The 24528-nt window shown below is 46.9% G+C and overlaps 1 protein-coding gene across 5 annotated transcripts in view; it reads right to left on the bottom strand.

The window, feature by feature from the left end:
* The window catches only part of LOC120380657 (DEP domain-containing mTOR-interacting protein-like), a 54068-nt gene that overhangs the window by 24104 nt on the left and 5436 nt on the right, over positions 1-24528 (bottom strand). For 3 of the 5 annotated variants that reach the window (XM_039498578.1, XM_039498579.1, XM_039498580.1), the window contains exon 1: positions 13162-13743. The exons of 1 other annotated variant lie outside the window; for it this stretch is intronic. In XM_039498578.1, the coding sequence (XP_039354512.1) occupies positions 13162-13247 (86 nt within the window). In that variant the 5' untranslated portion in view covers positions 13248-13743. One more of the 5 variants, XM_039498582.1, reaches the window with a different exon arrangement.

Below are 24528 nucleotides of genomic sequence, written 5' to 3'. Positions count from 1 at the left end.
AGCGTGTCCAGTCTGGAATGAACGTATTATATGCATGGGATACCAATATTAGAAAGTTAGATTCTGTATGAGATACTTCCATCAACAAAGAGTCTGGTTTAAAAAAATTGAAAGAAAATAATGAATATCTTTTAGAACAGACAGTGTCCAATCTAGTCTGGTTTAGATAGTCGGGGAGATGGGGGGATACAACTGGGACATATACAACTCCTGGGGCCCCATCCCTGCAAAACCTCAACGTCACAATGAGTTTGTTACTTCAGTGGAAATATTTGCGTGACTAAGGGTTATTCATATGATTAAGGCTTTGAATTTTGTAATGACCTTCACAGTTGAACAGGGTCACCAATCAAACAGATCTTGTATTCAAGCCAAAACCAAGTGGCAAGGACAAAACCAAAGGTATCAAACTTGGCAAGCATTCTGCCTCAGTCATTACTGTTCCCAAAATGTTAACACTGGAAAATGCACAGGGCATGAATCCTACCTGAACAGGAGCTGTCTGATAATATCATTTGTTTAACACCAAGATGTTTATAGTTTCAAAACATTCATTATAAGACACTCTTGCCCAGGGCCAATATATTCTGCAAGGACATAAATCACGGAGCATTTCTTTGTTTAATGCCTTCAGGTGAGTTTTTCCCCTGCCCACAACAGAACTTTACATAAATTCTATTAGGTGTCCCGTAGATCATGTTCTATACAAGGCAATGCTTTGCCTAACAAATTGTGGGAATTGTTTGTGTGCTTCTTACATCACCACATACTATGCCCTGGAACCTCCCAGATCCATACAGTATTTATGTTAAAGGATTAAGGGAACAATAGAACCTCAAAAGTCTGCAGATCGTGAATTATTGGACAAAGGAGGGTTTAATAATTGATGGCTGCAGTTAAGACTGCCAATTAAGAATGGGAATGGAGACCTGTCTGCCCTCTTGGCATTTTGCAGATTAAGGGACTTGTGTCTAGCCAGCAAAAATTGCACCTGTAAACGCTGCTGTGCATGCACAATCATCTGATTTGCCAGAGTCAGTGCAGCATATGTTGGCCCCAGAGTGGGATTTGTGAATGTAACCAACGTGAACGTGCAGAAGTTGTGATGCTCTTTAGGTGGCTGCATTCAATAATTTGGCCCATAGTTATCAGAGGGAAGGTCTGGTAAAAACTCTAGTTCTGTGTCTGCGCCATGTCTGTCAGCTGCTCATGTAGCTCAGCCATAGCAGGTGTTAAGATCAACAAGGTCAGAAAATTGAAAACTTAGTGAAACTTTCATGCTCGAGAGCTTTCCAGGGTTGCTCCTCCATTAGCTCCTCCTCCCTGCCTTTGGACTTTCCTGTAGGCCTCTCCAGTTTTCTCCACCTCATGAAAGGGCCCGATCCACAGTGAATGCAATGGATGCTGGTTTGAGGCCTTGTCTATACTACAGGGGAAATTCGATCTAAGCTACATAAGAGTTACATGAATAGCGTAACTCAAATCAATGTAGCCTAGATCTACTTACCGCGGGGTCCACACTACGTTATGTCAATGGGAGATGCTCTCCCGTTGACTGCCCCTACTCTTCTCAATCCTGTGGAGTATGGGAGTTGACGGGAGAGCAATCTCCAGTCGATTTAGCGGGTCTTCACTAGACCCGCTAAATCGACCGCCGATGCATCGATCACCACTCGTGGATCCCCCGATAAGTGCAGACAAGCCCTGAGTGTTAGGTACTTTCCAGTTCCACAACCAATAACTTGCCCAACTTCATACTCCCCACAAAACAAAGCCTCAGCCTGAATCCCAAAAGCTCTGACCCGATGCCACCAAATTCAACATGAAAACTGGAGTCTCTGTGTAAGGCAAACCTGGACTTCAGCAGCATCTGGGGCCCACCGCTGTCTAAGACCCACCACTGGATCAGCAAAGGCACCAGAGAAAAGGAGACAGTGCAAGGAGGGAGCCTTGCCATGCTGAGAGGATGTGTTCTGCTTGAGGACCAAGGAAAGCTTTGAGATGGTTCTTTTTCCAAACTAGTTTGCTCAGCCTTACATTAGAAGCATCCCCAGAGTTAGTACCACTATAGGAGGGCATAAGCACAGTTTCAGCCCACAAACCCTGCATTTTTTTTTTTTAATAACTGTGAGCATGCACAGGGCCCCCTAGCGCACCACAGAGAGGCAAGGAAAGCAGTCCAGTAACCCAAGGGATTTCCCAATCAAGAAGTTCAGGTAGAGTTCAGGCCTGTATTGTATGGACTGAGTTATCCTGCTTTCCGATGACCAGCCAACAAGGACCAAAACCGTATGTTCTTGTTCAGCTTTTTATTCCGTTTTCACTTGGAAGTTTTGTCCAAGCAAGAAGAGAGCAAACATTTTAAGTCCCAAATTTTCTCTCAAGAGAATAATCTGCCATGCAACATTGAGAATTGCCTTTTATTGTAGGGTTTTGGAGGGGTCAGGGGGAAGCATCTTGTCAAAATGCTATCAGCATTGGATGCCAATTTTAAAGCCCCCCTGCCCAGCCCACCCGCTCCATAAAGAGGTAGACAGACATCCCCCAAAATGTTATCTCCTTAGAACACAACAAGAGAACTACTACTTTATAGGAATGTTTCTTATAGATAAGAGTGAAACCAAGAATACTCTATTGTTCGCATGACTCTGAAGAAGTCTGTATAACTTATATGTTGCCTTGGGTATGAAAACCTGTAGAACACAAAGCCACACAAGGATGACTCCAAACTGAAATTAGTTGGAAAAACTGTTTCTGGTTTTGCAGTATTCATTTTTCACTTTTTAGAATTCTGCAAAAACTGTGATACAAATATTGTTTAAAACAATCCCTCCGGTTTCTGGTAAATAAAACATTTGAATAATGGTATATCTATAAAAGATATTCAATTTAGATAAAACAAATTGAAGAGTTAACAGTGTCACAATTTTAAAAGCATTTTTGACTAAGTAATTTGGTTCAAAAATTTTGACCAGCTCTAACTACAACCCCAGAAGTCAACACTCCAAACTTTGGGGGAATTCAGCATTGAGTTTGAACACTGAGCCTCAGACCCATCTCTCATGTATAATTACTAAGGCTGTAACTATGCTGTATTGTATGTCGCTCTGAAACAGCGATTACCTATGTTTTCAGTGTGCTGTACCTATTAATTTCTATCAAGTCCACCATACTGCTCACTCTCATGTACACATTACTTTTGTTCTTTTTGTTGTTTTCCTTAGTCTAAAAAGGAGATTATACACATTTTGCTCTTTTTGTATGGAAAGAGCTAACACTGAGTATATACCACAGGCCATTTGAAGAAATCATTTGACACATCCATGAAGAGTAAGTATATTATCTTGAGAAAAGCAAAAATAGCTGAAACTGAGATTGACTTATCGTTATCTTGCTTCCAGATAAAGATTGCTAAATAAGGGTGTGTAATATGACATTTAGACTTTTTCTTCGACATGCCCCAAACCATTCATGTTCTGCCAAAAACACAGACAAAAGCCCCCAGAATAATACAAGGAGAAACTGGCTGCTAGAACACAAAAGTCAACAGTTATGAAACACTTTCCTTTTTGGCTGTCGCTGCCTGTGCGTTTGTTTTGGATGGGTTGGTTGGGCAATCATGATGTTTCTTTGTCAAGGTCACTAGAAGGACACCATTATTCATGCCCTGTGACCTTGTTCAAAGCAAATCCACAGCACTTTAAGGAGGGAGAGCGGGGGTGGACGTCAAGTGTTCTGTAAGTATATTCATGGGTATTTTTGTTTTGTTTAACATACAAGAGCTCACTAAAATATGGTAATTCTTTAAACACAGAACAGATATTCCATTGTCATAGGTTTGGGGCTCAGACAGTTCTCAATTATCCTCTCCTGATGAGAGAGGCTCCGATACTTGAATCCAGCTTTCCTTTGATGCTGGTTTTCTTTCTGTACTCTTAATTTTTCACCCCTTTTAATGAATTTAGTGCTCAAAGGTTTTGGATTGACAGAACAATACCCCAGTAATGCAATAGAGTTGGTAACTGGGACTCCATGCATGCACAAGAGTCCATGCCTACACATCTGATTGCAGGATCAGAGCCCTAGAGAGAAGTCCTCCATCCACAGATTCAGTACGGGCAATGGCCGTTCCAGCTTCTCCACACACTTCTTCTAGTGCGCCTCACAGCTAGAGTGGCTCAGAAAACACTATATATAGTCTGTGAACATTTTCGAAAGAAATGAACAAGCCTCAGTTCTTTTGCTCAAGACTTGCATAGAAACTTGCACGTTAAAAAAAAAAAAAAAAAAGATTGGAAGGTTTTTCGTTTTTTCATAGAAAATCTGGAAAAAGTTTGAACAAGGACATTTTCCATAAAAGTTTTCAATCTAAAGAAAGGCCATTCATTGACAGGAAAATAAAGTTGTTGAACCATCAATTGTAACTAGCTCTATTCAAAGAATGTCTGGAGAAAACATGTATAATGTTGTATTTCATCTTCATGTCCATATAGCTCAAAGTTTTCAAGACTGGCTAGTAATTTGGAAAAACCTTAATATTTGGGTGCCCAACTTGAAAGGACCTAATTTTCAGAAAGCTGGGCCCCTAACCGTGTTTCCAGATGGGCTCCTCAAAAATTGAGGCGTCTAAATATCACCAGTTGCTTTTGAAGATGTTGGTCATCATCTGAACCTGCTGATAACTACTAAACAACTATAACCTTTATCGCTGTGGTTTCTGGGGAGACTGTCCACTAGGAACTGGACTAATACTTCTCAACTCATTTAAAATAACCTACTGGACATCTCTAATGAAACTGAAATTTGTACTGATTCCCTAAATAACTCCAAAAATGTTACAACCATGATAGGTTCTCTCCTTCCAAATGTACTCTTTAACCCTATAGTTTACATGCTACACCAAAAGGTTTTTGCGGTTCTTGCATTGGGTCACTTCCAGTCCCAGTGAGAGATTAATAATGCCAGACTATGCTGAGTTGAGCACCTGCTTGGTTGCAGGGGGAATGGTATTCACCTGGTCTTGCAGCTGAATCACAGGCTTTGTCTTCATTATTTTTTTTAAAAGGGCATATTTTACATCCACATGTCCCTTCTGACCTAGAAATGTATGAACTCTATGTGGCGACAAGGCTCTGGTAAATCTTACCTTCATGTAGCTAGTCAAGGTTAACCCTGTACCACTCACCCAGTGTTTACCTTGACTAGCTACATGGAGATGAAGACTACTTGTCTTGTCTCCACTAGGGTTTTACATTGAGATAACTATCTTGCGTCAGTTCTCTCAATAAAAATACCCTTTGTTTTTGCTGTAAGACATAGCCTTAATATAAACTGAACTGCTAGAATATCTTACGTTTACGTAGCGTCTTCCATACAAAAAGGCTTTACAGACCATAGGCCACATTCTGCCCTTGACTGTTGGAGTGAGGCTCCCATGACGCAGTCAATCTTTCAAAGCAGAGTTCCCAGTCACTGAGGACTGGTATAAATGCTCTGTTGTTCTCATTCTCACCTTACAACCATGTCTTATATTGAACTAGAGAGAAATCCTCTTCTAAGAGGATCAATCTGGGCAACTCCCCTGTTGATCATTACTTTCAGAGGAGAACAAAGTGTGGATCCACAAACCAGTGAACCTCCCCAAGTCAGACTCTGGCATAGAAGCAAATTCTCTATTTTAGAGCAAAAAATTGGCATTTGAAATAGACTCATAGAGACTTTAAGGTCAGAAGGGGCCATTATGATCATCTAGTCTGACCTCCTGCACAATGCAGGCCACAGAATCTCACCCCCCACACTTCTATAACAAACCCCTAACCTATGTCAGAGTTATTGAAGTCCTCAAATTGTGGTTTGAAGACCTCAAGCTGCAGAGAATCCTCCAGCAAGTGACCCGTGCCCCATGCTGCAGAGGAAGGCAAAAAATCTCCAGGGCCTCTGCCAATCTGCCCTGTAGGAAAATTCCTTCCCGACCCCAAATATGGCGACCCTGAGCATGTGGGCAAGACTCACCAGCCAGCACACAGGAAAGAATTCCCTGTAGTAACTCAGATCCCACCCCATCAAACATCCCATCACAGACCACTGGGCATACTGACCTGCTGACAATCAAAGATCAATTGCTAAAATTAATTGCCAAAATTAGGCTATCCCATCATACCATCCCCTCCATAAAAACTTATCAAGCTTAGTCTTAAAGCCAGATATGTCTTTTGCCCCCACTACTCCCCTTGGAAGGCTGTTCCAGAATTTCACTCCTCTAATGGTTAGAAACCTTCATCTAATTTCAAGTCTAAACTTCCTAGTGTCCAGTTTATATCCATTTGTTCTTGTGTCCACATTGGTACTAAGCTTAAATAATTCCTCTCCCTCCCCAATATTAATCCCTCTGATATATTTATAAAGAGCAATCATATCCCCCCTCAATCTTCTTTTGGTTAGGCTAAACAAGCCAAGCTCTTTGAGCCTCCTTTCACAAGACAGGTTTTCCATTCCTCGGATCATCCTAGTAGCCTGTCTCTGAACCTGTTCCAGTTTTAATTCATCCTTCTTAAACATGGGAGACCAGAACTGCACACAGTATTCCAGATGAGGTCGAAATGTTTAGTAAAACTCCAGAGTGAGTCACTCATGTAGTAGTTAGCTCTAGTTCACACTCCCACAGCAATTAAATGCTGAAGAGTGGCCGTGAAAAAAAGGGACAAGATTCTTGTGCAAAGTGATTTCCTTTCTACTGCAGTCCTTCTAATCAAATACCCTCACATGCTCAGTAGAAGGGGAGGGGAGCCATAGCAGCACATATATAAACTGGTTTCTGGAGATACAGCTTTGAGCCATAAAGCAACAAAAACAAATTGTGCTGTACTCCCAGTTTGCGTGAACATGAGTACATTCTTGAGGGGAGGGGAGAGGGTTACATAATTGGACCAGCCAGGTTAGCTCTGCTTAAGTGACACCCCCTCCTACTTTTAATTTAGGCATGGGAGAGTGAGGGCTGAGTTTCAAGAAGAAATCCAGGCAAGATCAGGCCTGCGTTCCAGTCCTACACTTTCTGTAGTAAGGAAACCCCAATACTCTGATTTTCATGGCCAGATGGGATCATCTTGTCCAACCTCCTATATAACACGGACCAGAGAATTTCACCTAGTGATTCCTGCAAAAAAAACCCACCAATAAATTTGTGATTGAAGTACAGTGTATCTTCTAGAAAAAGACATCCAAGCTTGATTGAAAGCTTTCAAGTGATGGAGAATCCACCATGCCCCTTGAAGGGCTGCAACTTTCAACAGGGACTAGCGATTTTTGGTACCTCCATGTTGGCATGCCCAAATAAACACCTTAAATGGGCCTTATTTTTGGAAGTGCCCAGCACTTCGTTTAAGGTGTCAAGTTCAGCACCCAAATAAATCCTTATTCTCTTTTGAAAATCTTGGCCAGTCTGTGCAACCATTTGCATTGTGGCTTTGTTCTTCGTGGGAGTGAATCTTCACTTCGTACCTTCTTTGTTTACCAAGAAGTAAATCCATGAACAGCTTTTTAGTCCACGAGTGCTCAGTCCAGCCCAAGTATATAATAGAGAAGGGCTTGTCTACACAGGAAAGTTAATTTGGGTTAAGGTAGGATGTGAATTGAAAGCACAACAGCGGTTCCAGGATAACTCCATGCGTAGACAAGCTATTTTCTGCATACAGTAGGTAATGACTAAAGCCATGTCTACACTAGCGAGCTTATAGCGCACAGCTGAACCAGTGCAGCTGTGCCACTGTAAGATCACTCCTGTAGCTGCTCTACGCCGACGGGAGAGAGCTCTCTCATCGACAGAATAAAACCACCAAAATAAAAACAGCGGCAGTAGCTATTTGGCAGGAGAAGCTTCTCCCACCAACATAGCACAATGCACACTACTCCTTATGCTGCCGAAACTTAGGTCGCTCAGGGGTGTGTTTTTTCACACCCTGAGCGACATACGTTTTGCTGACATAAGTGGCAGTGTAGACACGGTTAACTGGCCTCTTCTATAAAGCACCCGTAAGCTGATTTTTGCTCTCTGATATATACACATAATGCCCAATAAGTCAATGGAATTTGCATGCACATATACAAAGGAAGAATGAGAAGAGACGCAAGGGATGTAAAATAAACCCAGCCTTGTAAAACGTGCGGCCGAGTTACTAATCAGACACAGGACCCCACTTAGTCAAGAAGAAGGAGATCACTAAGAACTGCCAGCTAAGTACCAGGAACACATTAGAAGGGGACCACCCCGCTCTGACTGCCTCCTTCTGCTGGTCTGAGGGCCACTCCACTTTTTACACCTTCTTCCACAGCACAGGGGAGCACAGAGGACTAGAAAAAAGCCGGAGTCCTGGTGGAGTTTGTTTCTCTCTCTCTCAAGCAGCTATTTCTGGCTGGGAAAGCTGTTTTGATACCAAACAGGCTCATCTCAACAGCCAATCCAAACTGAGAGTAATTGTGAACTTGTCAGAAGCCAAACAATCCTGAAGGCAGAGCAAAGATTTGCACAGCCAAACCCAGAACTAGGGCAGGGGCATATGGAGGCAAGAGAGAGGGGGCGTGTATATAAAAATAGAATAGGACTGATGAATCTTAGTTACCAAGGTTCACAGAAGAAAAAACATCAGCCAGTCAGACCCCAGCTCATTCTTAAAAGTACAGTAGTCTCTTCCACCACTTATGGAGGAGTAACTGGAGTTCAGTGGGAGAGCAGAATACAGAGCTCTGCTCCAGTTCCCTCTGCTATGGCCTCAGGCAAGTCACTCAGTCTTTCTGCCTCAGTTTCCCCATCCATAGCCACCTGCCTAACAGAGGGTTGGAAGGCTAAGTTGCTTGTAATGAAGAGTGTGACACACAAGCCAAGTTTGGAACTCACGGTTGGCCCCTGGGTACAAAATGCTAAGCCAGATTCACATACCTCAGCATTGCGCGCTTTGATTTTGCTCACTTCTGGTCTCAACTGGATTATTACAGACCAGCTGCTGGCAGGGTGGGGGGAGTAAGAAAAAAAGGGAGGGAAGTCATCTGATCCACAGTGGAGTCTCTCTCCCTCCTCACCCCAAAAGGAGGACTCTTCACTCACCAGTCATACACAGTCTCTCTCACTCTCCCCCTCAGGAGCGCCGGCAGCCTTTTTGGCGCCCTAGGCGGCGGAAGGTCCCGCCCCCGAAATACCGCTGACGACCGGGGCAGCCAGACATCCGGCCGCCGCGGTCGCCACCCCCCAAATGTTAGCGCCCTAGGCGACCACCTAGGTCGCCTAATGGGTTGCACCGGCCCTGCTCCCCCCTCCTGTCCCCTTCTTTTCTGCCATGCTGCACAAAGCAGGGAAGCAGCCAGCCGGGGCTCTCCATTAAAGGGAAGGAGAAAAAAAAGAGAAGTAGCTTCTGGATTCTTCAAGAGCATCCCAAAACCAAGACTGCAGCAGAAAGAGAATTAGCCCCTGATTGTGTCCCACACCCGCAGCACCTTCCCTGTCACCGACACGAGCACTGAGCACGCTTTGGAATCTTGTGATCTGCAGTCAGTTCCATTTGTCCATAGACGCAATAGGGTAGAGCAGGGGTGGCCAATCTGAGCCGGAGAAGGAGCCAGAATTTACCAATGTACATTGCCAAAGAGCCACAGTAATATGTCAGCAGCCCCTCCATCAGCTCCCCCCCACCCCTGCTCCCAGTGCCTCCCACCCACCCGCAAACCCGCTGATCAGCGCCTCCCCCTCCCTCCCCGCACCTCCCGATCAGCTGTTTCGTGGCCTGCAGGAGGCTCTGGGGGGGAGGGGGAGAAGCAAGGGCATAGCAGGCTCAGGGGAGGGGACAGGAAGAGATGGAGTGAGGGCAGGGCCTGTGGCAGAGCCAGGGGCTGAGCAGTGAGCTCCCCCCCCACCCCGGCACCTTGGAAAGTTGGCGCCTGTAGCTCCAGCCCCGGAGTCGGTGTCTGTACAAGGAGCCGCATATTAACTTCTGAAGAGCCGCATGTGGCTCCAGAGCCACAGGTTGGCCACCCCTGGGGTACAGTAAATTTGACAGGTCACAGCTCCTGAACTGTATTAAATCCATTTGCTGTTATCCAGGTAACAAGAAACTCAAGCCTGTTGCAAAGAGCAGGTCAAAGGTGCAACGAAGCCTGGTCTCCATCGCTCCCCAGCTGGGAGCAGGGCTCACCGTCTCCATCCTGATGTAATGTCTGCATCCCAAACAGCAGGTGAAAACGTCACCTAGTATAAACTAATCTCTCTCAGCTCCCCCACCTAGCTCTTTCCCTTTCACTCTTACACCAGCGCCTGGTGGCTTTGTTCTATACATGTTCCATCCCACATGCTCTCCAGCCCAATTCCCCTCATGCATTATTCCCCTCACAGAAACAGCTGCCATCAGTCACGCTCACCTCACACACACCAAGCCAACCCAGACAAACCCTGTTCAGGATGAGCTGATGCTGCAATGAGCATACCCTAAAGAGCTCCTCGGGACCCACTCACACCAGCAAAGCTCTAGATTTCTTGGCATCCTTTCTATTCTAAAGGCTCCTTCCCTGAGCACATTCGGGCTGGCAACAGTGAGGGAGCTTACTGAGCAAAGAGTGGTACAAGATGGGTGGCTTGGTGGTACGGGCTGTCACACATTTGACCCAAGTTCTCTTCCTTGCTGCTAAGAGCTAGAAAGATCTGACGGACCATTCAGCATAACAGAGTAGGAGCTCTGCTTGTGGGAGGTTAGTCACGAGCTGCAGTAAATCCATGGCCCCATATCATGAACATCCCTGTAGAGGACCCAGATGCCACCAAACTGAATTCCCAGAGTAAATTAAATACTGATCTTGCAAGTAGATCCAGGCAGATGCCCCCTTCTACCTGCACAGTTACGATTGCAAGTTTGATGCCCAGAATGATGATTTTAGTCCCTCCCATAATATTTGAGCCCAATGTTTTTGACTCTCAAGTGGCACAGGACATGGTGCGTGTTTAAAACATCCCATTACTTGGGATGTTTACAACAAGGCTGGGCAAAGCGCTAGAAAAATATCCTGTTGAGAACAATCCTGCACTGCCCAAGGGATAGGCCATTCCTTAAAGGTCACATTTCTGTGGTGAGCAATTTAAATGATGCAATTCAGCTGCTGTTTCGCTTCCCACTACAGCAAACCTGGGTTCAGTTCCCAAGACTTGGTCCCTCACCGCTTGAACTCAGAGTATTTCAAAGGCAGAAAGCTTTGGTTTAGGGCGGGAAGGGGCCATCAAACAGCAATTCTTCCAGTTACAGAGAGTTCTTGGCAACTCCCAGGGCTAAGAAGGTGGTATCTAGCGACAAGGTGTGTGAGACGTACAATAACCAGGAGAAGTGGTTGACCCTCATTGTCTTTCTTCATATACGTTGATTGCAAGCTCTTTGGGGCACACACTGTCTTTTTTGTTTGTTTGTTATTGAGGGTCTAGTGTCTGGCACAATGGGACCTGATGCCATGCTGGGCATTATAGGGTCTTATAGCATAATACAAATAAATAACAAGGATAAGGCTGACACTCCAAGGACCCACTGGAGTAGGGTGCCTCCCCTCCTGACCCAACTAACAGATCCTAAAATTAGCTAGTGACATGCGTTCTGGATGTTTCACGTTGCTTAAGGAGAGCAAGCTCTCTATTCTCCTCCCAAATACAAATCTTGGAGCTTAATAAACAGCCTGTGCTCCTGGAGGGAGAGAGATGAGCAGGAATTTTTCCATCTAAAAACAAACCAATACAGGTGCCTGTGAAGTGATTATCCCCTTCATTTGCAGGCAGGGAAGGAAAGCATTGGCTCATTCCTAAAGAGTTTTATCAGATACATCAGTGGTTCTCAAACTTTTGTACTGGTGACCCCTTTCACAGAGCAAGCCTCTGAGTGAGACCCCCCCCCAATAAATTAAAAACACTTGTTTATATATTTAACATCATTATAAATGCTGGAGGCAAAGCAGGGTTTGGGGTGGAGGCTGACAGCTTGTGACCCCCCCCCATGTAATAACCTCGGGACCCTGAGGGGTCCCGACCCCCAGTTTGAGAACCCCTGAGATACACTGAAGAAGATATAACAATAAATAACCCTGCATGTGACTGAATGTGGTGTCAGAATTGGGGCAGTTCAACACAGTGAGTAAAGCGACTGAGGAGCCTATGGTGATGTTTTGGAGACCACACAGACCAGTAAGGGGTTCTGCCACCCCCTGCCTTGTAACCATGAGGGACTTGGTGCTCTGCAGCTGTGGCTCAGATCCCGAACACCAGAAACCAGCCCACCAGCAGAAGGTCTCACCCTGTCTCTCCCCAGCCCAGTTACTCTTTGCAGGGTGACGCCTACACCCTGTTTTCAGAAGAGACTTGGGCACTTTGCCACCTAACTCGTTTTTGAAAATGGAACTTTGGGTAAAAATTTCAAAAGTGCCACTCTCAAAACTCACTAAAACTGATCCAGCCCAGATCAGAGACGCAGCAACTAAAATGATCAGCTAGAAACATGTACGGAAGACCAGAGCCCTTGTGTCAGCAGCTCAATGTCACAACTCAGACTCCAAGGTTGACAAGGTGTCCTTCTCTCCAAGGAGTACTGAGCAAAACAAGGGCTAATGTTTGAAAAGCAAACAACCACTAAACACTGAAGAGGAAGCTGAGGTCCGTTTCCTTCCTAGGTGCCCATGTAGGAACTGGTTGTTTTATTGAATGAGGGAAGTTTTTCCCTTCACTTAGGAAGTTTGGAAGGAGAGGACAGTAACAGCGCATGCTAAAAATCCAAGGGTGATTACGAAAAAGAAATTGATTTTTATAAAAGACAAGTCAGGAAATACCTTAGAAGAGACAGATCTTGGTCACTTGGAAACCCCAGAAGGAAGAAGAGCTCTGCACAGACATAGAAGTGTGAACCCACAAGAGCTGGGGGATGGGGACACACGCTAGACAGTTTGTAGCCACAAGCCCACTGATAGCTCTTGTAGCCTCTTATTGCAGCTTCTTTCCATCCTTGTTTCTCTCTTCTCCCTCCCAACCCCCCTGCAAACTGCATTCACCACCTGATTAATATTTACAACCACTCATTTACATAGGCACATCAGGTCAGGGTTGAGTGACAGCAAAAGCTCCCTCCTTCCCCCCACCCCAAGCTGAGCTCCCCGTACCTCAGCTGCTCTCCTGCAATCATCACCTCTGCCCTGTGATGTCTCTCGGTTGCTTTATTCTTCAGGCTGTTGCTAATACTCTCCATCCTGGCTCAGGCACACATCAGAGGTCGAAAGAGCTTAGCGGTGCTTGGCGTGCGAGCATGTGTGTGCAAACAGCTGCCTCCCAGCTCCAGAGGACCATTCAGGGAGCTCTTTGACAGCTACAGCTGACGTCCCAGTTACTTTCCTGCCTTTCTGTTTACAGTATGTGTGACTGCCAGAGTCAACTGATTAGCACTGCCCAGCTCCACTCCTCCTCAGCAGAGCTAAGGCACCTGGTATAGGCTGTTTGCAGCCTCTCCGGGAGAAGATGGGAGGCAGGAAATTCAGGAGCACTCAGGGGGCTGTTTCCAAAGGATGATTTCCTCCCCTCTCCCCCTTGACTATGCTCAATCCTGGTTGTGTAACAGGTAGGTGCAGGCACCTAATGTTTCTCTCCTGGAGCATGTCACTTGAAGGTGGAGCCTGCTGCAATCTGATCCTTACTTTGGGTTCCTCCCTTTCCCCCTGCAAACTGCCTTGGGATGAAAGAACCCTTGTGCTGTACCTGGGGAAAGCCAGCTGGCTGCTTCAGGAGGCTCAGAGCCCTCGCACTGTTGCTGCCCTTGGCCTGCAGCTGCTTTAATAAACAACTCTCAGGTTGAGGAAGAAGGTGTGGTTTTCAATAGGCTGTGGAGTGTCTCTCTCCCCTGAAATCAGGGGGAAACTGCTCATTAAGGAGCTGGAACAAGCTGAGCAAAATCAGAGATGGGCCCTGCACAGAGGTGGGTAATTCACAGGGTTAAGCAGTTTGGGGTTAGCGACAACAGCAACTAAACACCTTGGGATAGACGGGGTCTCCTTTGACCAGGGTTGGTGCCCAGGGGGATCCTCACCACTGCTAGAGCAGAGACTCGGGGTGGAGTCACCCACCTGTAGGCCTCCAGAGAAGCAGCTCCTGAAAGCCACAGGGACCTGCACTCCGTAGGGGCTGCACAGGAGTGGTGGAAGGCCCTTACACACACACACAGGCTTCCCCTGCCAGAACAAGCCCTCAGGCCCCAGGGACTTGGCACCATGCAGTGGGTACTTTGTGCCCAGCATACACACCACGACAATTAGAGGCCCCAGCCTGAGAATTAAAAAGGAATGTGAACTCTAAACACCTCCACATGCCAGCAGGGCCTTTGCACTCTGCCGCCGGCGGGGGATGAAGTCAGTTGACTCTCACATGAAATACTGAAGCTGCTTTCCAAAGGTTTAGTGGGGCAGAGCCTGGAGCTGTGTATTAACACACACAGGCAAGTCACCCAAACAGGACAGGGAAAGATCTGCCTGCAGGGTGCCCCTGGACCTGGAAACAAGGTGTGTTCTTATCTCATGGCAGCTCGCGCTTGGTAACGAACGTGAGGTACAATCCTAGTGAAGTCAAGGCAGGGTGCCTGAGGTGGAAGCCAAGCCTCCAGTGGCAGTCTAGAGTTTACCACGACCTGCTCACTCATGTTAAACCTACAACAGCCTGTGATTTTACCTCACATGAGCTAACACCCCCCTTTTTCCTACTGAAGATGAGGCCAAAGATGCTCTGGGCACGTCTATACTGCAGCCCCGGGGTGCAACTACAGCTCGAGTAGACGTTCCCAAGCTAGCTTTAATCTAGCTCCGGCCCTGGAACAATGAAACTGTGGCAGCGTGCCCTTCAGCGTGAGCTGGCCCTGCTGAAACACTGCTCTGGGACCCGAACTAGCTAGATTCAAACTACTTCAGGTAAGTCTACCTGAGCTGGAATTTCTCCAGGATTTCAGTCCAGACAACCCTCAGAGACCACATGCTTAGCCCATTCTCTGTTACACCTGCTGTAGGTATTGCAAAGGTCTCCAGCAACTTCAGACTATGCCAAGCCGCGTGTGCTCCAAGCCGGAGGCGCACTGCAGAAAGTGAAGGACTGTTGACACAGCGTTCGGAACTGCTCAGTTCCCACTTGTTTTTCATCTTTGAATTTTTTTTCTCCTGAAGTAAAGAGGATGAGATCTGTCTGCTCTGGGGGAGGCCCAGTTGTTCTCTAGGGATATGAAAGATCTCGTGATTTATCCTTGTGTCTTTGGCCAATATTTCCTCTCCCCCACCTGAGCCTCCCTCACTGGCATGCTGGGCACCAGAGGTTGCTGCATTTCTGTGCTGTATTTGCAATTTATGAAGCACGTTGGGGATCCTTCGGCATGAAAATATACCATTAAAGGCCCTATATTTCACTAACCTCTAGCCCCCACATCCAGGAGGGCTGGGTCTATTTAGATTGTCACAGTGATTTCTGAGGCACTGCGGTAATTTGGGGATAGGCTTAGAAGTCAGCATGGGGTGTCACTGACCGCTGTGGTCAGAGGCAGCCTGACACGGCATCTCTGCCTTTGTAACTGTGTGCTCCTGGCTCTATGTACATCTTGCACCTCCCATAACAGGGGTTTTGTCTGTAGCCGGGAGGCTGATCTGCCACGTGACTCCAGTAGAGAGAGAGTCTCCAGCCAGCAATGTCTACCCCAACCTACTCCAGTTCTTAGAGCAAAACATCCCCCCTGGAACTTGTCAGTGCCATTCCTCTGGCAAGTTACAAGGGAACCTGAGGTGCTTCTTTGACCTGGTCACTGGAAATCTGGTCTCCCATAGCGATTCCAGTGCCAGGCAGCCTGGGAGTGAAGGACCTGAACTCTGAACCACTGAAATGACAGAGCAGTAGCCACCTCACAGACCACTGAGCACAGGATTTTATGGTAACCATGTGGTTTCATTGTTGATTCAGCAGTTTGTATTTTTACTGGAAGGTGTACAGGGATATAGCCAGAAATGACAGAACCATGTGTCAATAGGATCAGGTTACATAGCCGATGGTCATAGAAGATCTAAACATAGACCTTGTGTCCAAAAATCCATTATTGTTCCTCACCCCTAACCCTAACACAGCTCTCAAATCAACAGGGAGCTTTCGAGTTATAATTTGGCAGGTAAGATGTCTCAGGCTGTGGAACTCATTGATTTCCTATTATTCTATTACAAGTAACAAAGATGAAAAAATTAATAGACTGCAGTAATTTCTCTTTCAATGACTTCTACTAATTCCACATCGGGGCCAAAGTAAGCCTTGAGATAGCCAGGTGCGACCCCTTGACTTGGTCCTATATCTACTTTAGCAAATGCAATCCTCCTCCTATCTTAGCTAGAACTATGTAGTTCGGAATGCAGCTCAGTAGCCTAAAAATCGGTCACTAGCCTAGAATCAAATCCCCGGAGTGCAAACAGGCACCACTTGCATTTATAACAAAGAACTGCAGTAACACTTTGCCCCTTCAAATACTAAATTGGGTGATCTCCTTCTTTGCAGGTCTTAGTAACTAGTAACTGAGGCACTGATCTTGCAAAGACACAACACTCGTGCTTAATATTGTGCACATGAGAAGTCCTACTAAAGTTAATCATGTGTTAGATTGCGGTCTAATTGGTAAGAAAAGTAAACCCACAAAGGTCTGTCACTGCCCATGCCATTATATTTGCCTATGCTGTGACACCTGTTTTTGCCCTTTAACATCTGCTCCCAGGGAGGGACACCACCTCAGCTGCTGCTGGCCTTTCCCATCCTTACCAACATCTTTTCCCAAGGTTTGGGCAGACACAGAAGCAATGCTATTCACTCTGCAGAGGTCAGCAGAACAACCACCAGGAAGTAGTTAATTAAAGCGGTTGTTGACATTGGATATACATGCAATTCTATTCCCTTCATCTCAATCAGGAGTGAAAAATATTGGCTGGCAGAAACAAGCAAAAACCAAGAGACTGATACAGAGAAAAAAAAAATCTTGCAAAAGAAAATGTGGGGAGGATAGAACAGGGAGTGAGCCACACATCAGCTAGGGAGACTTTTTTTGCTTCAATTAGAAGCCTAATAAAGCTGAAGTAGTAATGAACCAGATGCCAGATTTAATTAGATCAGCTTAGGCAGCAGTTCACCATACAGGACCTGGGTAGCTAATATCCCCACCAGAGCACTAGCTCTGTGACGTGGATGATTGAATGTTCTTCTTTGACGAAGAATAAAGCCATCTGTCTGAACTCGGTCATTAAACTCAACCTCACCCCTTGCGCTGTTCCGCTACAGACTGCGGTTTGCAGCTTAGGCCCATCACATTTGTATGATAGTTCTGGACCAGCCCACCGCCAGGTCCATCTCCCTCATGTGCCAGATCTCAAAATCATGATTACATTCGATTTCTAGAAGAACGTCACCAGGAGGAAGGGAGGAAATCTGACCAAAGGAGCCATTCTTGCTATCCTAGACTAGGTCCCACTATTCATCAAGATAGACGGTCACCTTACTGCTAACTTCAATTCAGTTCTTCACTGCAAGAACTGAGCTTAGTGAAAGCTCCTCAGCTGAGGCCAGGCTAAGCAGCTGTAGTCCATTCACCCCTGGGCATGGCCAGTTAGTTTATGCTGTCTTTGATAGCTTTCTGTGGGGGTTCTTAAATTATTGAGATGAGCCAAAAAAGAACTTCCCAGTCATTCATAAACACAAGCTATTGATTTATTAATAAATAATAAACACATGTATTTATATATTTCATTGATTTCTTGATGACAGACCAAGCAAGCAAAGTATGGCGGCTTCAGGAGTGGGATAGCCAGCAGGGATGGTTGATCATACATGACGAGGTCATAAGACCCATGAAGTTAGAAAGAGAAAAGTCCTATTGGAGCCTCTAGGCCCAGATGCTCAAGGTGCTTAGGCACCTAACTGCCATTGATTTCAATGGGAGCTGAGTGCCTAAATACCTTTGAAGATCTGGGTCCTAGTTGATCCCCTTGGGCTTGTTCCCATCAAACTCTTCTCTGGTGTTCTGTGTAGCCTAATTTACAATGTCCTCAGCCCTGCAGTTTCCACCACTTCCCTTTGGAGATTGTTCCCAGATCTCCTGCTCAGGAGATTCCTGGGTGATATCAGGCCAAATTAAGCCTTGGTATAACTATACTGGTTTGAGTAAAGTTACCCCAGGGGTATATTTTAGCCTAGATTCATTTATTTTGCATAACTTCTGCTCAGCTCCTCATGCCACCGGCTAATGCTGCTTCTTGCTTGGCATTCACACTCTTCAGACATCTGTAGATAGTTGTCACATTCCCCCACCAGCTTTAGCAAGTCATGCTATTATCCCTGTTTATGTTAACCTTTCCCCCATATTAATCCCACTAGACCATCAGTTGTGGTAGTGGTTCTTCACCAAACATCTCCCTTCCGATACTGAGGTGCCCAGGAATGCAGCATTCCAAGTGCGGCTTCAACACAGTTCTATTGAAATAATTCTCCTCTCCCTTTGTTACAACTAACTACCCGCACTAAGCAGCCCAGTTTTGCTGTCGTATCACACAGCCAATTGTGTATCTCAATAATCCAGTTTGATGACCACAATGCATTGTATGCATGCTGAGAGGTTCAAAGAGAACAAGAATCCACCAGAGCCATCAGAACTTACTCTCTTTATCGCCCAGAGAGTCCACTCATTTATTTAAAATTAACATTGCAAGAAACAGGTTGTTTTCTTTTTCCAGTAACCTAAAACATTAGCAGAACGTGAGGAGGATAACACCACCGAGCTCCTTTATTCTCTTGTATACACAATTGCTTAACAACCAATGGCTTCATCCAGTCCATAGAGGCAGTTGAGAGACTGAAGACAGTGCAAACCCACTGGGGATTTTGTATCCTTGACTCAAATGGAACTACACCAGGGATGGATTCAGACCTTTGAGAGTGAGGTGAGCACTTGTGCCCTGATCTGCAGAGGTGTTTCCAATTTTCTAATTTCACAAAACTGAACACCCTTCCCCTGCCCTGCCCCCATCCCTCCATAGCTCGCTCTCCCCCACCCTCACTCACTTTCACTGGGCTAGGGCCAGGGGTGAGGGGTTTGGAGTGAAAGAGGGAGCTCAGGGCTGGGGTAGGGGGTTGGAGTGCAGGTGTGGGCAGGGGTCGAGCTCTGGAAGGGAGTTTGGGTACAGGAGGGGACTCAGAGCTGGGGTAGAGGGTTGGGGTGCAAGCTCTGGGATGGAGTTTGGGTGCAGGAGGGGGCTCAGGGCTGGGGTAGAGGGTTGAGGTGCAGGACGGGGTGTGGGGTGCGGGCTCTGGGAGGGGGCTCAGGGCTGGAGCAGGGGGTTGGGGTGCAGGACACAAGCTCTGGGATGGAGTTTGGGTGCAGGAGGGGGCTCAGGTCTGGGGTAGAGGGTTGAGGTGCAGGACAGGGTGCGGGCTCTGGGAGGGGGCTCAGGGCTAGAGCAGGGGGTTGGGGTGCAGGACAAGCTCTGGGATGGAGTTTGGGTGCACGAGGGGGTTCTGACCTGGGGCAGGAGTTGGGGTACAGGCTCCTGCTGGGCAGCACTTACCTTAGGTGGCCCCCAGTCGGCAGCACAGTGAGGCTCAGGCAGGCCCCCTGCTTGCCCTGGCTCTGCGCTGCTCCTGGAAGCAGCTAGCATGTCCCAGCGGCCCGTAGGTGGAGGGGTCAGGGGGCTCTGCGCGCTGCCTGAGCCCGCAGGCACCGCCCCCACAACTTCTATTGGCCATGATTCCCAGCCAATGGGAGCGGTGGGGCCAGCACGCACAGCTTCTCTGATCCCCCCTTTAGGCTGGGCTGGCCTTGCAGTGGCTGTGTAACTGCAATTTTCATCCAGTGTCAGCTGGTGCTGTACACGCAGCCACAGCCCATGCAGACCCTACAAGGCGGCTTTTTTCCACCTTTTGGCCCTCCTTAGTCTGGGCTAACCCCTCTGGGGCTCCTGTGGCACCTGGCATGAAACAGAACTGCTCATTTACATGGTTTTCTATCCCCACCCACCAACCAGCCCTGGGCTGCTCTGTGCCCAGCCACTGAGAATCCCCAGGACTACATACAGGATGGGATCCCTCTCCTTCCCCCAGCATAATGCCTGAACCAAGGCAGCCTGTGGCCTTCCTACACCGTATCTCTGTAATTCTCCACTCACTGTGTGATATTGGTCCCCTTCTCGACCCAAGCCACAGGGGATATGGGTCCTCCACCCACCCACCCATTATAGAGGTTTGGGATTTAGCTCAAGCTGAAGAGAATCATGCTGCCAACTCTAGACATGCCTAGCTCAGTCCTTGGCACATCAGCCAGGCTGGTGTCCATCACACTTGCACCAGAGAAGTTCTCCCTTGGTTGACTACGGCTTTTGGAGCCTCAGGAGCCTGGCCCAGCAGCACACAGGGGCTGGGCAGAATTTAAATTTAGTTCATCTGCTCCTGGCTGGTTCACCTAAAGCTACTTTCCCTTAGCTACACTGAGCAGAGGGAGCAACCAAGGAGGTGGTGGGGATTCTCCTACCCTGCAATCAGGGAGCCATGGAAGAAGGGACAGTAGCCTCAAGGTAAAAGAAACCTTTTACTACAAAACCGGATCCTATGCTGATCTTTGTCTGACCAATAGAACATGAGGATTTCCTTTATGCTCACGAAGGAGCAGTAGAAGTGTATCCAGTTGGCTGAATAAATCTAGAGTGGTTACACTGCTCCTGTCCAAGTCAAACAGTGGGTGCAGTCTGGCCAGGCAAATAAGAGCAATGATGGGCCTTTCTGATGCAAAGTCCTTTATATATTTATATTTTTACACACACACCCCATCCTGGTCTAACCTGTGTCCCAGTGACCATGCTGCATCCTAAACCCGGGGACACACCGACTCTCCTTGTACACTTGGGCAGGTTCTGAGAAAAGCAGAAAACCCCCCACCAGTGCCTTCGCATACCTTTAGCAGGGGCATCTTTGCACTTCCGTTGTTGCTGGCAATAGCATGAGGTTTCAAGTCACCTGTGTGTGTTTAGGGCTGGTGAGGGACTCAGGGAAGGACTGGGTTTACTGTTAAACGACTGGAGCTGCAGCTCTGGTTAACAGAACATTGGGTGCTGACAGCTTGGGACAGCTCAGATCTAGCCCCCACTTTAAGCTAGTGCCTCATTACATTAGGCTGAGCACAAGGACAGGTGAGTTTAAAGACAAAGCTCACCAGGAGGGCCAGCTCTCATTGTCCAGTGACTTCCATTTTATGGTCATCTGATCCGGCTCCATCATCCTGTGCCAGATCATTGGCCCTACCCAGTGGCTTCGGTTTTTATTTCGCTAAACAATTACTGACAGCTAATTGACTCCCCACCCTCCCCGCGACCAAAGTGCACCCAGCACTGCTGCTGCCAGTGGAAACCACAGGGCAGCTGGCTTTATGGCTCTGACCTCAGGCACTCACAAGCATGGCCTAAGCCTGTGCACACCATCACAATGCTAGCCAAGCCAGGGGACCTGCTCACCCCACGGTTAGACGTTAGTCCCCATCACCCTGTAACCAGTTACACCCTGACACAGTTCGCTCTCATTTACAACACAGCTATGATCCATATTGTAACCATGCCCTCCTAGTGTGGTAGCGTAGAGCAGCCCTACGCTCCCACTTGCTTTTCCTCGGAGGTGCATTATTCTTCCCTCCAGAGTTTATGCCATTGGGGTATTGCTGATATTTTACCCATTAGATTTTGAACTTCTTCCAGAACAAACAAATTAAAGATGGAAAATATTTAGAGCAAAGCTTTAAGGCAGAGAGAGACTGTTTTGCTGCCATGGTAACCAGTTAAACTACTGCAACACTTGCCAACCGATTTAAAAAAGATTATACAAAAAAGAGGAAATTGCGTCCCCAAATAGCCTTGTGTAAAGTGCCACATGCATCTAAACCGAACATTAACATTCACTTAACCCACAGAAAACACGGAATTACTGATACTCACCAATCAGTTCCTGCAGGGACCAAAGGGGGCACCATTACACAGCAGCTCAGCACAAGGGGGCCCTGATGCCTGGGAAGCTCACCCGAAGCTGCCTGTTGGAGGCGCTGCTACACCCAATGCAGGTGTCCTAACCACTCCCGCTCTCAGATGACCCTAGTAAGAGCCACTATCTTCTGCTTTGGGGCGTGCTAGCTTTCTGACGAGGAGTAAAGCTGAGTTCCTCACACTTTTGGCCATTAAGGACCAAGCTACCAACAAAGTCAGAAGTCTAGTCCCAGGTGCAGTTGCCTGCCTGATCTGCACAAACAAATCCCCAATCTGCATGTGCAGTCACAGTAACTGTCTGCCCAGTGAGGTACACACATTGTTACGTGCCCACCTGGCCTTCTGCAAAATATAGCCCATTGGAGCCCATCACCTTTTTCATCAAAATCAGGGTGTTAACACCATAAGCAATTGTTCCCTAAAGACACAGAACTGCATTCTTTTTACCTCAAGGAAGCCCACTGCAGTTGCACTATCATCTTTAGTCCACACTCTGAAGTGTTGCATACTGTGGAAGGCACTGCTTAGCAGCTGTTAAGCTCCACTCCAGAGCTAGCTGCATTTTAGGGATGAGTAACATGATCCCTAGGTATACACCTCCCCCCTCCCCCCCACACACTCAGATGCTTAATTAGCTATCAGATGAAACATACTATACAACTTATCATTGTGCAGTCCTTGGATATGATGAATATGCATACACCAGCGCAGAGTCATTTCATCTAAGTGTCCTCTCCAGAGGATTTAGCATATCTGAAATTTTCCATTTCAGAGGATTAGTAACCAAATCAACTCATTAGAAATACAGAAGAGACAGAGGAGCCCATGGGTAAAACTGGATGTCTTATTTTGCAGCTCACTATTCTGAAAGGTGTTACATCAAGCAGAAGCTTCCAGCACCCCGTTCTATTTTTGAGTGGGGATGAGGGACACACAAGGGAATTGGATGAGCTTGTTTAGAAATGATAAATGTGTGAGTCATCAAAATGGAAGAAAAAGGTTTGCTACACATTTTGTGTGACGGCGCTTCATACACAATGCAGAGGATGCTGCAGACCGTCAAAGTCATCCTTGTCAATGACGGCAAAGTTTGGATTATTATTTGTCCAAACTTATTTTGCGTCCTTGTGGTGCTGGATCAACGGCCGCAGCTCCCCCGTCAACTTTGCTTCCGCCTCTCACACTGCTGGAGTTCAGCAGTTGACGGGAGAGCGATCGGGGATTGATTTATTGCGTCTACACTACATGCGATGAATCAATCCCCTCACCCCCAATCTGGCGGGTAGTGTAGACGTACCCCGGGTATTCAATTATTTCCATGCTCCCAGCTAGTACATGCAATGGCACTTGCCTGATACCAGAAATTATTGTTCATTACTGTTGTTGCAGCCGGGTGGGTCCCAGGCTACTAGACACAAGATAGGTGAGATAAGTCCAATAAAAGATGACGTCTGTTGGTGAAAGAGACAGAAGTTGGTCCAATAAAAGATACCTCATCCTCATAAGAACGGCCGTACTGGGTCAGACCAAAGGTCCATCCAGCCCAGTATCCTGCCTACCAACAGTGGCCAATGCCAGGTGCCCCAGAGGGAGTGAACCTAACAGGCAATGATCAAGTGATCTCTCTCCTGCCATCCATCTCCATCCTCTGACAAACAGAAGCTCGGGACACCATTCCTTACCCATCCTGGCTAATAGCCATTAATGGATTTAACCTCCATGTCTCTCATTTTTCCACTGATATTTGTTCAAATCAGCAAAAACTTAGGGATTCTACTAATTCTACAGCTAATATTGGCTGTAAACTGATTTTAGGGACTGTGTTTCCAACAAGTGTGTAAGAGAGTGAGTCTGCCCCGTTCAGGTTTATACTTTGCTACGTAGCTACGAGCCCGCTGGGGCCGGTTGCAGGTTAGCTCACTGCTTTTTGCTTTGCAACTGCAAAACAACAAACAAAAGATGGAGGGTAGTACACATCAGAGGGCAAAATCCTCAGCAAGGTTGGAGGACTGCTCTCTGCAGCTGAGGGGTACAAAGGTGGCTTTGTGTTCCAACCCCAGGGCCACTCCTCTTAAGAACACTCCTTGCCCGAGGGAACGCTCCTGTGGCCAGCTAAGCCAGATTTAGGACAGCTTTGCACTGGGGAAGTGTTCTAAAAGTGCCCTAATGCTCTAGAGAATTTGGTCCACCCTTTGTTTCCATCTTGGGAGCCTATAGAGACAGAGCGGCAGATGTATCCAATGCTAGGGAGTGTTATTACATAGTGCTGGCAGAAAATGAACATGCTATTCAACAACTTCTCATTAACCAGTTACAAATCTAAGACTGGAACATTCACATCCTTGATCGTTCTACCTTTCATTCCAGAAAACACCATAGATATGGGACCCTACTGAGGTCAATGGTGCAACACCAGTATAACCAGAGGAAACTAGCTCACTATATACTGTTTTTTCCAAATGAGCA

Source organism: Mauremys reevesii, linkage group 13 (genome assembly GCF_016161935.1).
Source record: "Mauremys reevesii isolate NIE-2019 linkage group 13, ASM1616193v1, whole genome shotgun sequence".
NCBI lineage: Eukaryota > Metazoa > Chordata > Testudines > Geoemydidae > Mauremys > Mauremys reevesii.
Note: the sequence above shows the minus strand (reverse complement) of the source record. Positions and strands in the feature narration are given on the sequence as shown.